At 43.9% G+C, this 12788-nt stretch overlaps 1 protein-coding gene across 1 annotated transcript in view; it reads left to right on the forward strand.

Moving 5' to 3' along the window:
* LOC105690372 (suppressor of lurcher protein 1) overlaps positions 1-12788 on the forward strand; it is a 251708-nt gene that overhangs the window by 140515 nt on the left and 98405 nt on the right. Inside the window, exons 7-8 of the mRNA XM_012408103.3 lie at positions 9549-9763; positions 11395-11472. Coding sequence (XP_012263526.1) covers positions 9549-9763; positions 11395-11472 — 293 coding nt within the window. The remainder of the gene's footprint in view (positions 1-9548; positions 9764-11394; positions 11473-12788) is intronic.

Here is a 12788-nt window from a genome sequence, read left to right on the forward strand (position 1 = left end):
GTGCGAAACTCGTCGATGTATGGATATACGTATGTATACGTATTACGTTACGTATACCACATATCGCGTAAATGTAATACACACTATCCGCCTTGTTCGCGGACATTAACGCGTCTCCGACAATAACCGTGAGTATATTACGGTTATCCCGTTATATTGAGATCGGTCAACGGAATATTGACAGTTACCGGGAAAAAGTTTCACCCATCAGCCGTTCGCGGATAATGAAATTACCACGGAGTGTATCGATTTATTTTGCCGTGAGTAAAATTTGAAAGGAAAAACATCCTCTTCGCGATACAAATGAAATCGATCGCTCCCATCGGTTGTCGGGTGTCCGATGATTTGGACTACGTTGAAAAATCAGTGAGGGAAAATCGACCGGGATAACGATCTATCCGAAAATATCTGAACGGCCTTGATCATCCGGAGGATGAGTCGTAAGCCGTGCCGAATCGTTGATCAACATAATGTGACAGGGCTTTTTATCCCCTCCGATCCTTTGGGGATGAATATTTAAAACATCCGCGTGATCTTTTGTTAGGGTTTGGATGCGGGACCCTAGAGAAAAGTTGAAAGATTTGGAAGTGAATTTGTTGGACAGTTGGACAGGGACGATCGTAATTTGACGTTATGCGTACACCTATAGCACGCGCAAGCTTTGATCGGGGTCGAGGACGGGGATCGGCCCGCTGGTGCAGAACTTGTAGGGAAATTGCGCGGATATATCCCGCCGGGGAAACAATGGCATAGCATGGCGTAGCGTAGTTTTCTTTCCAACGGTGTACAGCGGCAATCGGTCTGAAAGCGATAAAATTAGGTAGACGATGGTAAATGGTCGAATGAAAACGGGACGGCTACCGCGGCCACCCTGGGCGCCGCCGACTTCGCAAACCCCCCGGGCTACGCCAAACGTTGTTTGCACCACTCAAAGTAATAATAATCCGCAACGGCTTTGTTCCGCGATATTCAGGTGCGCATCACGGTTAGGCGAAAACGTTCGCATTCCATTAACTCCGCGCAACGAACATCCTCTGCCCGCTCGTCATAAAAATCTGAATATTCCTTCTTTTATCCTGTCGTGTACGGAATCCCGAGAACGTGACTTAATTTCGAGAAGGCCCTGCCCGTCCCGAATTCGGTCGGATGTCCTCTCTCAGCGGGTGAAGAATTACCGCGGAAGAAGCGGAAATAAACTAAAATAAAATAGAGCGAAATAATCTCCCTGCGGGTTTTATATCGACGACTATTGCCCGCGGTTTGCGGGACCTGCAGCGTTCGACCTCTCGAGAGTTCGGTCCGTGCATCTACAGAGCTCCGAATCTTATACTTTACGTATATCTCTCGTGTATCTCGTTTTATTCTCCGACCTGAAGCAAGCCGTCTAATGAAGCCGGCTTTCCTAATTGGCAAACCCTTTCAGAAGTCGGGATCTAGACAGCTGCTGTTACTACGGGGCGAATGTAACGTTTGAGAAACGGAAGCGGAAGTGCAAGCAGACATTCATTCCTTTCTCTCTCGCCGATGAGAGATAGTTTCAGGTCAAACGTAATCTCTGCGGGTTAATCTTCGTTTAAAAATGAGCCGACGACCGCCGCCTTCTACGGAGGGAAATAAAAAATAACAACAAAAATTCTATCGAATTATCCCGGAGATCCGAGCTTTTGTACGAAACAAACCGATCGATATTCGCGAAGGATATTAAACATTTTTGACTTTGAGGAGAGTCCGTCCGCCGTACTACGAGTTCCTTCGACCTTTTTCCTTACCTTTTCTCCTCCCTTCCTCTTCCTTTTCCCTCGAGGCATTAGATCCTCAACGATATTGCCCCGGAGAGAATTGAATTTTCATCTTTAAACGAGTCATTACAAGTAAATGCTTTCCCGCAGGTTCCTCGTTCCACTTTGTGGATGCTATTAACGAAAGGCTGCACTTAACCTGACCTTTTTGCCTCGCACATTTGCCCGAACTATTTTCAGCTAATTAGCGTGGTGGCTGTTAAGAGTTTCTGTAATTAAGTTTCTAAAAGTACTGAAAAATCCCGCTACTCTCGCTCTCGGATTTCACTTACTAGTCCGCCAACTGCACGCCAGACTTACGGGCCCACGTTCGCGTCCGATGTATCCCCATTTATTATGTACATAAGTATCAGGCACCGATACGTACCTACGTACAATACACGCTGTTCCCCCCGCATTACCAACTTTGACGCTAGGAGCTTCGCGGAGTGCTTTTGTTCATCAGTTCTATGAGGTGGCATTCGTTTTGTTTTAATTTCTATATCATCCGGTGCCGGTCTCTCGCAAACTTTATTCCATTCTATCAGCGGACAATAAATATCTCCAAGTTTTGTGCGTCGCGACGAACGTAATATAAGGTAGAAAGAAATAAAGCGAAAATAATATCTCTAATTAGACGTTATGCGAAAGTAAAAAAAAAATGACCAACCGACCGACGAACGAACGAACGAACGAATGAATGAATCTCATTTTTCCACGACGGTGTAAGAAAGATAGCGAATATAATAAGGTGGGAAAATGAAAGAACGCCTTTCACTAATTAAATGCGTATTATGGAGGAGTTCACCTTCCAGAAATTATGTGATTGAAACCGAAGTCACCCCACGCTACGAGTATCGCCTCCACCGCTATCCTCTCGAAAAAGTATTCACGTACACGTGACGGAGTTACTCCCAATTTATACCATCGGCCAGGACCCGAAATTGATCGGTCTCATTCGCCGGCCACGATTCACAAGCTGCCGACTCGCTAGACAAAAAAAAAAAAAGAGAGAAAGTCAAAGAGATCCCGAGTTGCGGAAGAAAAAGGATCAAAGATCCCTTCCCTGCTGATGTGTAGTATTCCTTTTTCTCCCTTCCGCTCGATTCGACAAAGTGCCTCTTCTCTCTCTCGTTTCAGCTCTTTTCCGTCGATGACCGTTCGCATGGTACTTTTTTCCATTCTCTATCGCTTTCGAGAACAGTAGGTACGTCGAATCGATTCCCGAGGATATGTGCCCACCGTATTACCTCGAAGATCGCGACGGGACGTAACCTACCGTCGGGAGAATTTATGTTCGACCCACCTGGAAAACAAACGTATCTCTGGTTTGTTTTTGTTTTTTTGTTTTTTTTTTTTGTAATCGGTACAATAATATGTACCGTAGTAACAAGTGTGTGGAAATTGATCGAGAGGAGGTATTTCGCGCCGGAGGACAGATTGCGCCAATAAAACGGATCGAGCCGCTCCAACACCTGCGCGTTTTATCAACGATTTTATAGTCGCCGAACGAACCGTGTAACGAGAGCACTCCGGCGTGTCCGAAGCACTGTTACACCATTTCCATAATCTAGGGTCGCAGTATCTGGAGTTTCGTCTCGCCCTAATGCTAAAAACTCAAAGGCCGTTGTACGCGCTGAAAACATCTCGCTCGGGGGGGGGGGAAAAGTGTACGACCCTCTCTGTGCGTAAAGCTCCGAGCAATTTGTATGAAAATGCGATCGCCTTCGGTACCTTCTTCTCTCTAAGTATTAATCAAAAATTCATTACGGACAATTACTCGCCCCGATGCTCCGACGATAGAAAAATAGATGTCAATTTGCAAGAAATTATCCGCCGAGTCGTAGACGACGTAAATATACATATCTGCGACGCTCGCACGCCGAACACAGAGTCGATCTAGTAGTTTTGCGCGATAAAAAATTCATCCGCAGTTCTCGTGCTCCACCCGCCGCCGCTGCCGCCGCGCCGCCTCTGCTCATTTCGTATCCGCGTACGGCGCGCGATTACCGCTAGAAGAAAAAAAAAAAAAAAAAAAAAAAAACGCGCACTCTATGAATTATTTTTAAATCTTGAGCTGCACCGCTGCGCGGGTGTGTAACGATAAATCCCGTTAAATCCGATACGTGCTCTCCGCAAAAATCGAACCTCTACGAAGAGCTGATTCGAGATGCGAGCCAAACTGCGAGCGCTAGTTGCAAACACGTCGCGGCAGCGACGAACAAAGTGAATATACCGATATCGGAAGTAAAGGTGCGGTAAAAGAAAAAGGTGAAGTGAAATGGCATGGTACGAGGATTGGTGGTCGCCTCGCGAAGGGAGTTTGTATAAGAAGAAGCAGAAAAAAAAAAAAAGAATAAAATAATGTTAAAAGTGTGAGCCAGGGTGTAAATTTCCATTGTTTTCTCCTGAAAAGGTGCAGGTCGCTTCATCCTTTGTAAACTCCGCAGACGTTTAAGTACTTACCATCTCCTTGTGGTTCCTAACTTTCTTTTATAACTTTCATTATTTCACGGACTAAAGAATACTGCTACTATAACCAAAAAAAAGAAAAAAAAACAAAAAAAAAAAAATGAAAGAGACTGAATGAAGAAGAGGTAACCAAAAACAATATATAATAAAAAAACAGAAAGAATAAAATAAGAAACAATAGCGAGAGGAACCCGGCAAATGACACTTTTTTTCATTCAAATGTACGACGAGCTGCGATACACCTATACCCGCGCTCGAACGCGGAGTCGAAAAGCTACTTTGGCGTTTCGAGCATGTTTCATACTCAGCTTTAAGCCCTTCAAATCTCAAGGTTATTTCTTTTTATTCCAAGGGATATAATGACGCACATTTTTTACCTCATACATTAGCCGTTTCTTTTTAGTATGATTTTTTTGTCAGCGTATATAACCCGGGCGAGAGTATCAGCATGAAAAAAGGAGAGAAGTGAGAAATTTTCGAAGCTGGGAGAAAAAGGCAAGACAGGGGAAAAAAAGTTAACGCCTGCAGTCCGTGAGAAAATAATCCCCCGAACGTTCGAGAGACGAACGAGCCGGTTCTCCGTTTCCCTGTACATATAACTCGAGCAACTCGGATATATCGGAGTCGTGCGATCGTCGGGGCGTACGGCAGACTGCAATCGGAAATGTGGAATCGAGATATCAACGATTTAGCTTTGTTGGAAATCCGCATCGTCACCGGTCGCACACACGTCGACGCGTCGACGCGGACGGTCATTTTTCCGTCGCGTCCGTTCGCGATTACGCGACGCCTCGGTTATGATGCGCTCGGTTCTTCAGCTTCGCGCTCTCCTCAGCTGCCTTCGGTATACCTGAGAACCTCTGCTATCCGTCTCCGTACCCAGAGGCAATATCACAAATGCACTGCCGCAGCTCAGGAGCTCAGGGTCCTTTCAGCAGCCCTTTACCGGGGACTCGGGGAACCGGAGACTTCTCTCCCCGCGCGCCGTCATACACTGGAATCTGCATTATCTAACCACTCGACAAATAGTAAATGTCATCGTAAATCCCTTGTAGCGAAGTGCCGATGGATCGAGGGGCCGGAGCTCTTCTCCACCCAGCATCCGCGATAGCGGACATTTACATCGACGCGACGCGACTCGCTCTGCGGATGCAGCGAGAGAAAATATATCGCCGACGATATGAAAGCGTCGCACGATTTTCTCGAAGATTTCGGTAAATTTGTTGGGAATTTTCCTTCCTCGGCCGACTTATGTTTTTCGCTTTGGTTTCCATGTTTTTTGAAATGCAAAAAAAAAAAGCAATTCCGCGGCGAAGCTAGTGCCGATTACGTCGGTAATCTTATTCCATGATCACACGACGTACGCTTCTAACGAGCCCTCTATAACTCAAAATGAGTAATTCATAAGAGGATGGACCGTGTAAACCTTACTTTACGAGGTCGAGCGTCTAGCTTGGAATTACCCAGGGGGAGATTTCTGCAGGGTGATGGGGGTGAAGGGTAAAGGCGAAGGAATGGGAAATGGGAAACGGGGAATGTAGAATGGGACGTGAGAGGGATGGAGGAAAATAGGGGAAAATTGGTCGAGGTAAAGAGTGAGGAGGAAAGATATCAAAGTCCAGATGAGGAACGCTCGCATCCAGCTCATCCTCTTACTAACGTCTTGACCGATAACATGACAACTCCTCCGTCTAACGGCGGCTCCTCTAACGCGCAAAACTCCACTTTTCCAAATGGATATAAGTCATCTCTGGCCGGCCAATGAGCGGCGAAGAAGTCTTAACTTCGGTTATTGCGAAAAGCTAATATAAAGATAACTTCCCGAAGGATACCTATTATATACCTACGCTTTGATGGCCGCGATACGAAATGACGAATTAATCAACCCCCCTGGAAAGACTCGAGTTCGCGGGCGCGAAAACGAATGAAAACGATGGGAGAGAGAGAAAGAAAAAGAAAAATAAGAAAGGAATCCACCCTCGACAAATAACGGTGTGCCGGCGATCGATCGACCGATCAAAAGTACACATATATGTATCTCTATACATTCGAGTCATTGCGATTTCGCGATCATTAAAAGGCGGAAAATTAATCCGACCCATCGGATACGTCCGTTGTATAAATATGGCGTTTAAATCTGCTCGGTAATAGGTTATCTTATCTCTGATTTATAGGCAAAACGTCAGGAATGCCTGTTGTAGATATAACTAATGACTTCGAGCTTTGCGAAGTGAACACCGATTAATCAATGTCATTTCCTCACCGCCGTCGGTCCTACGTACGGAGAAAAAAATTGCTGCACATGATAGTTGAAAAAGAAAGTTTTTATCTTTCGAAAAGTGCATAAAATATGTGAAGAGTGCACGGCGCGCCGCCCGCGGTATCGATATATATAAAATACATTATACAAAATATGACCGAAAAAGTTGAAGATAAAAAGTCGAAAAGTTCGACGCCCGAGTTTTCTCTACATTTCGTTTTCACGCAGTCGTGATCGTTAATATTTCGGGGCGTCTAATCGGTAGCGGTTTTTATTTTCATTTCGCATACACGCTTGTACACGCCGCCGCGTAATACATCAAAATAGTCGGTCTAATTTCCCCCGGATATTTTCCGCCATCAGATGCAGCACGCGCGGATAGTTATCTCAATAAATCGTAAAAGTCTTCCTTGTCCGAACAAAAGTTTCCAGCATCCGTACCGCGAGCACCGCAACCGCGACCGCAACGGCCGCTCGAGCATGCGGTAAAAATCCAGAATTAATGCGGTGCGATTATTATCAAACATTAAGGGCGATTTGTTTGTTCTTTTTTTCCACACCGCATATCCTGCAGGCGCGCCGGCCTCTGCAGTTTTTTCTTCCTCGTTTTTTTCAACGTTCTCTTTTTCTTTTTATCAGTATTATTCTTACGATTCCATATTTTTTTTTTTTTATTTCTCCTCCTCCTTCGTTTTTTTTTTTTTTTTTTCTTTTGCTCGCTCCTTTTTTCATTCTTCATTATTATTATTTTTTTATTATTACCCCCGAGCTTGTAACCCAGTGGTATAAGGTATTTTTCATACCCACGTTCATCGGGATATGTTGGGCTAGGTCACGGTGGCCTCATTTTTTACTTGCAATTCTCACAAAGCCATGTCTGTTGAATAATGCGATTTGTTTCCCATCATCCCCCGATGCGCAATTCTATATGGACGTTGTACGGGTACGCCGGCTTCGGATTTTCTCTGTTTCTTTTTCAATTTTTTTCTTTTTCCCCTTTTTTTTATTCATCCCTCCTCTCCTCCTTCATACACACAGCGATCGTACCTTTAACGTCGAGATTTATACTCCGCAAGGACTACTACGTGATACCCGGAGACGTGTGTTTTACATCGCCCACTTATCACACGGGCAAAACGCTTTATACCGAGTAGTTTCTTCCTCCGACAATTTATGGATACACCCTTTCCCCTCACTTCGCCGTGGAGTCAGTACCGGCGCTGGTAGGGTGATAAAATGACTGCTCAGTCTCGATCATATCGGACATTATTTTTTCTTCTCCGTTCGCGTTCGCACGGCAAAAAAAAACCGGGTGATATAGCGTGGCGGGTGAAAAAAAAAATTTGACGTACGGAAAAAAAATTCAGGCGAATGGTGTTTTCATTTATTTTTTACGTACGCTTACATTCGAAACGATAGTTCGCTAGAAGAAACAAAGAAAAAACGAAAAAAAATAAAAACAGGGGGATGTTCTTTGGATTTCGCGTTGACGCCCTTGGAGATGAAAATCTTATTTCGTCGCTTCTCCTTTTTCGACTCGGTTATGAGGTTTTTGGAAATATTCACAACGTCACGCTAACGCGCGTTTAAATGTTCGAGCGTATTTCTTACGACGGCTTATTTGCATGATGTATTTATAATTATCCGCTCAACCGCGAGTACCGCGATGCTACTGTCCCGATAATAAATTCCGGCGAGTTTTGCCAGTACATGTAAGGGGGGCGAACCGGCACTACCGTCCATTTTTAAGCGACGCAATTTTAGTGCCAAAACTTCAGAGGGTAAAGATACTTCGAATAGAGATTAGAAAATTTCAACAGCGGGGAATATAAAATTTCACGAATGCGTGTTTACGAGTGAAAAAAAGCGGTAAAATTTTTATCCCAGTTTTTTATTCAATATTTGGAATAAAAAAAAAAAAAAAAAAGAAAAATCAGGCAAATTTGAAGTTCGTTCCTTTTCCACTCAACATTCTTCCGCGTCCATTCTCTCGAATATTGGATGCAGACTCGAGCGAACTATAAAAGTGGTATTTATTTTCCGTCCCTTTTTTTGTTCAGTTTCAAATTCGCCGTACAACGGGTGCTGAAATATATTTGAAAGTATTTTAATTTTCCAACTGATTAAACTCCTCGCTGCAAAAAAGAGCCCCCCCCCCCCCCCCCCATGAGTTAGGCAAGAGCACTTAACACTCGCTAGGCGATTCTCTCCGTGTACAGGTGGATGCGCCGTGACGAAAAAAATAGACGTTGAAGTACTCGAAATGAAATCCTCCACAGCTAATTGATGGTATAAAAGGAAATTGGAACAATTTCGATTTTATGGATTCTCGACGACCGGTATCGAGATAATTCTTTGTCAATATATCGCGAAACGAACTTCGCGTATTTATATACGTCCCCATTGAACCGATACGCGATAAAAGTGGAATTGGAAAAGTAGGAAACAAAACAAAAAAAAGACAAACAAAAAAACGAGCAAACGAAAAAAAAAAACGAAACGATGAAACGAACAAAATAAATTGAAAATGTCGATTAGGTATAAAAATAAAATGTTGGATAAAAATGTACTCATGCGATCAATGATTGCGTGCGACAGGTGGTAATATTCCCACAAATGTACATTCGGATAATCCCGTTAATTGCTCTGTATGTAAGTATAAATATAACGGAGAACATCAGCGTTATACCAACGCTAAAAGCAGCAACCCTTGGCGAGCGGTGGTATTTAAACGTTTCGCTAATGAAATTGCTTTGCGGAGGTGCGGCTAAAGTTGAATTGAAATACTCGAAATCTACACCAAGCTATGGAATGTTATACCCTCCGATACATCGTACCGAAATCTTATCCCATTCATATCGTGAGCTGGGACAGCTCGGTTTCTCCAGTGTAAAAAAAAAAAAAAAAAAACGAAAACAAAAATGAAGTTCCCAGTTTTCGGAGAAACATCAAATGCAAAACTTATCACGGTAACGTCGAATCGCAACTCTAATAATCGCCTCAATATCGGTGTTTTTTGTTTTTTTGTTTTTGCACAGCTGCCTCAACAGAGCCGATTTGATCAGAGTGCACGACGGAAGAGGGACGACGGCGCCTTCGATAGCTGTACTCTGCAACCATGCCGCCGAAATTGAGGTCCTCAGCACCGGGGCGGATCTCTTCGTGGAATTTGTCGCGAATTCGAACTGGCCCGGACAGGGTTTTAAAGCCGTGTTCCAGTTCCAACCTCTCGACGAATCGCCACCACCTTCCGGTTAGTATAATATTAAACGTTTGACCTTTTCTAATCATCGCAATGTTATTAATTTGTTTTTTTTTTGCCTCCTCACGAAATTATACGGGGAAAATGTTGAAATCAAAAGTGAAGGTTTGCTCCGGGGGTTGTATTCATTGCCGCGATGTTTGTACAGTCGGGAGTAAAGTACGCGAGGTATTATGGAGATTAAAGTAAAATATGTACTTCAAATTGCCCTCTGAAAATGATGCGTCTCTTTATCCGGTAAATTAAACAAATTTTAATAATAAAAGTATTTACGATCCTAAAAAGCGGGCGTGTAACGAATATACTTTGCCGTATGCGTCGGCGTCACGGTATAGGTACTCGTTACATTTTCCCGAACATCCTGTCAGAGAAAAAAAACAAAAAAAACAAAAAAATGGCGGGATACAAACGGGGATCGAGTCGCCCGAGGGATTAACTAAAAACTGACGTCTTTTCGAGGTAAATTTGGCCCGTTTCCTTTGCGGACGTCGCAATGGCAAATTTTTAATTCGGTACATCGGCATTATCCTTTCTGGAGGGATAAATGGATTCGCATTCGATCATCCGGCGGAGAACCCCTATCTGAAAATTCATATCAAACCCCGTAATCCGTTCCTTTGACCCGCTCTCGAAAATTTTTTTTTTACCTCCATTTACCTCCGTTCCATTTTCGTATAGGTCTGATCAACCGTGTGAAAATTAAATTATTCAAAAAAATAAGGGCCAACAAACGAATCTAGCGATTGAAAAACGACCGGAAACCGACGATGCTTCATCGCGCTAATCTCGCCTATCTTGTCCGCTCGAAAATATTTTTCGACAAAATATTCAAGGCGTCTGAACTTCCTCGTTACCGGATCATCACGCTCTTCGTAATCAGGGATACCTACCCCGTTCGTGTTCTCAAACCGCGATCGTTGTTTCCGTTATGAATAATTTCCAGATATGCAGATCTCGCGGTACATCAACGCAGCACCCTCGGTTATGGGGAGGCCGGTAACGTAGAAACCTCGTCCATGACTTTACCGGGTGAAAAAAGTAACCCCCGACGGTAACGTCCGCTGAAAAACCACCCCTGCAGAATTCCGTCGGTACGAAAATAACAACCCCGCAGCAAAGCGCCCTTGATAAATACCGACCGTCGTTGATAGCGAGCTTTTTTCAACCCCATACGATAAATGCCATCCCTCCTTATCATCGTCGTCCGCGCGAGAAGATCATCCCTTTCGTACTGGCGTGAGATCGATCGCGAAAATGAGGGTTGAAAAAAAAGGGATCCTCTGTCCCATACGCAGAATTTTTCAAGTGTTCGAAGTAACTGATCGGAACCGAAACGCCCACCTTCCTAATTCCAAATAAGGGGCGAATTATTTCCAGTCAGAATAAAAAAACGGAATTTCGAAAGTAAAATTCTCACACACCCGTACCACGCGTGACGGAGAAAAGGGGAATAAATCAGGTGGCGTGTGACAATGTATTTGCAAGGGTGGAAAGGGAGCCCTATATTAAGGTAGATTAGCCGGGTTGTACCGGTGAGACAATTCCCGGCAGTAATTATAACCGTAGGTACACGTATAGGTAGACGCGTATATTCCGGGGGTGATTAGAATAATGTGTTACAGAGTTGGACAAGGTCATCCCTGGAACCGTCACGGGAGTTCCCAGGTACTCGGTGATCGGACCAGCTGTCAGCGCAACGAGTAAGTACCCCACATAATCAACGCCGTGGATTTTCACGTACCTGCTGCGGTGGCTCGAGTTCCGAAATAGCGACTCTCCGAGAGTCCGAATTGAAAGGAATTTTGTCGACGTCGCAGGCGTGTTGCAACGTTCAGATATTGTACGATGATGATAAATCGCACACGGGTTTGAATGTCGGTTACGTTGCGGGATGGGGATAGCATGAAATCGAAATTTCCGTGTTGGTGCGGCGGCAAAAGCGGTCACTTGCGATTGGAACGCTACAAGAATCGCTTTTCGCAGCGATCGAACGCTATTCGAAACTGGAATATTGAATCTTTAAACCTTACATCTGTACGGCCCACGGCTGTTTCGACTTATCATCGATGATGCCGAGCGAATGGCGAAAAAAAATTGGGAGTGCGCGGATTCTTTCGAGGCAAAGTTGCGAGCTCGATGATCTTGCATGATTAACAATTCTCGCAAGTAGTCGTTGTACACGGTAAGGTACACGCCCGTGTACGTATATATGTACGTACGTAGTATGTACGATACACGGGTATGTATACGTACCGTGTACCGAAGCTGACAATTTATTTTTTAAGAAGAACCACCCCTTGTAGTTTCATATAATATTTATATAAGCGTACATTATATACACACGCTCGGTAAGCAAGGAGACGAGGAATGATTTTTTTATGCACAAAGTGGTTTCTGAAACTTCATTCTGAGAATGTGTAAAAGAAAGAGAAGGAGAAAGAGAGAGAGGAAGAAAAAAAAAGAAAAGAAAAGAAAAGAAGATAAGAAAAATGTAAAAAGCAGCTGAAAATAGGAACAACAAGTGAAAAGTAAATTTTCAGCCAAGGTTTGCTACCCACAGCTGCCGTCTTCGCTTCTTGAGCCGAGGAGTTTGTAAAATAAATATAACGATAACAATAATAAGGAGACCCCATACTTTTTCCTGGATGGGGGACGACTATTCAATTCGATATTATACGAGAGGAAATAGAGTAAAAAGGAACAAAATAAAAAAAAAAAAAAAAAAGAACCAATAACAAAAATAATAATAAATAAAGAACAAGACAGCCCTGGAAAGTTTGCGATGTTTGCGATTGTGCAGCGGCGGTGTGTACCGCCATAAGCGAGTGGGAAAAGCTGGGTGCGCGAGAAATTGTTCTGGCCGCACGTAAACTTTCGAGATCCATGAACCGGAAGTGACTCTTGACTGCCTGCAGGATCCGCGAAGACGACTTTGGTTCGTGAAATTTAACGCTTCTGTTTGTGTTCGTCCTTTGCCAGGGACGTGGATGCAATGTTTGAAATGTAACGTTGGCTA

The sequence above is a fragment of the Athalia rosae genome, chromosome 6, assembly GCF_917208135.1.
Source record: "Athalia rosae chromosome 6, iyAthRosa1.1, whole genome shotgun sequence".
In the NCBI taxonomy this organism is placed as follows: Eukaryota; Metazoa; Arthropoda; class Insecta; order Hymenoptera; family Athaliidae; genus Athalia; species Athalia rosae.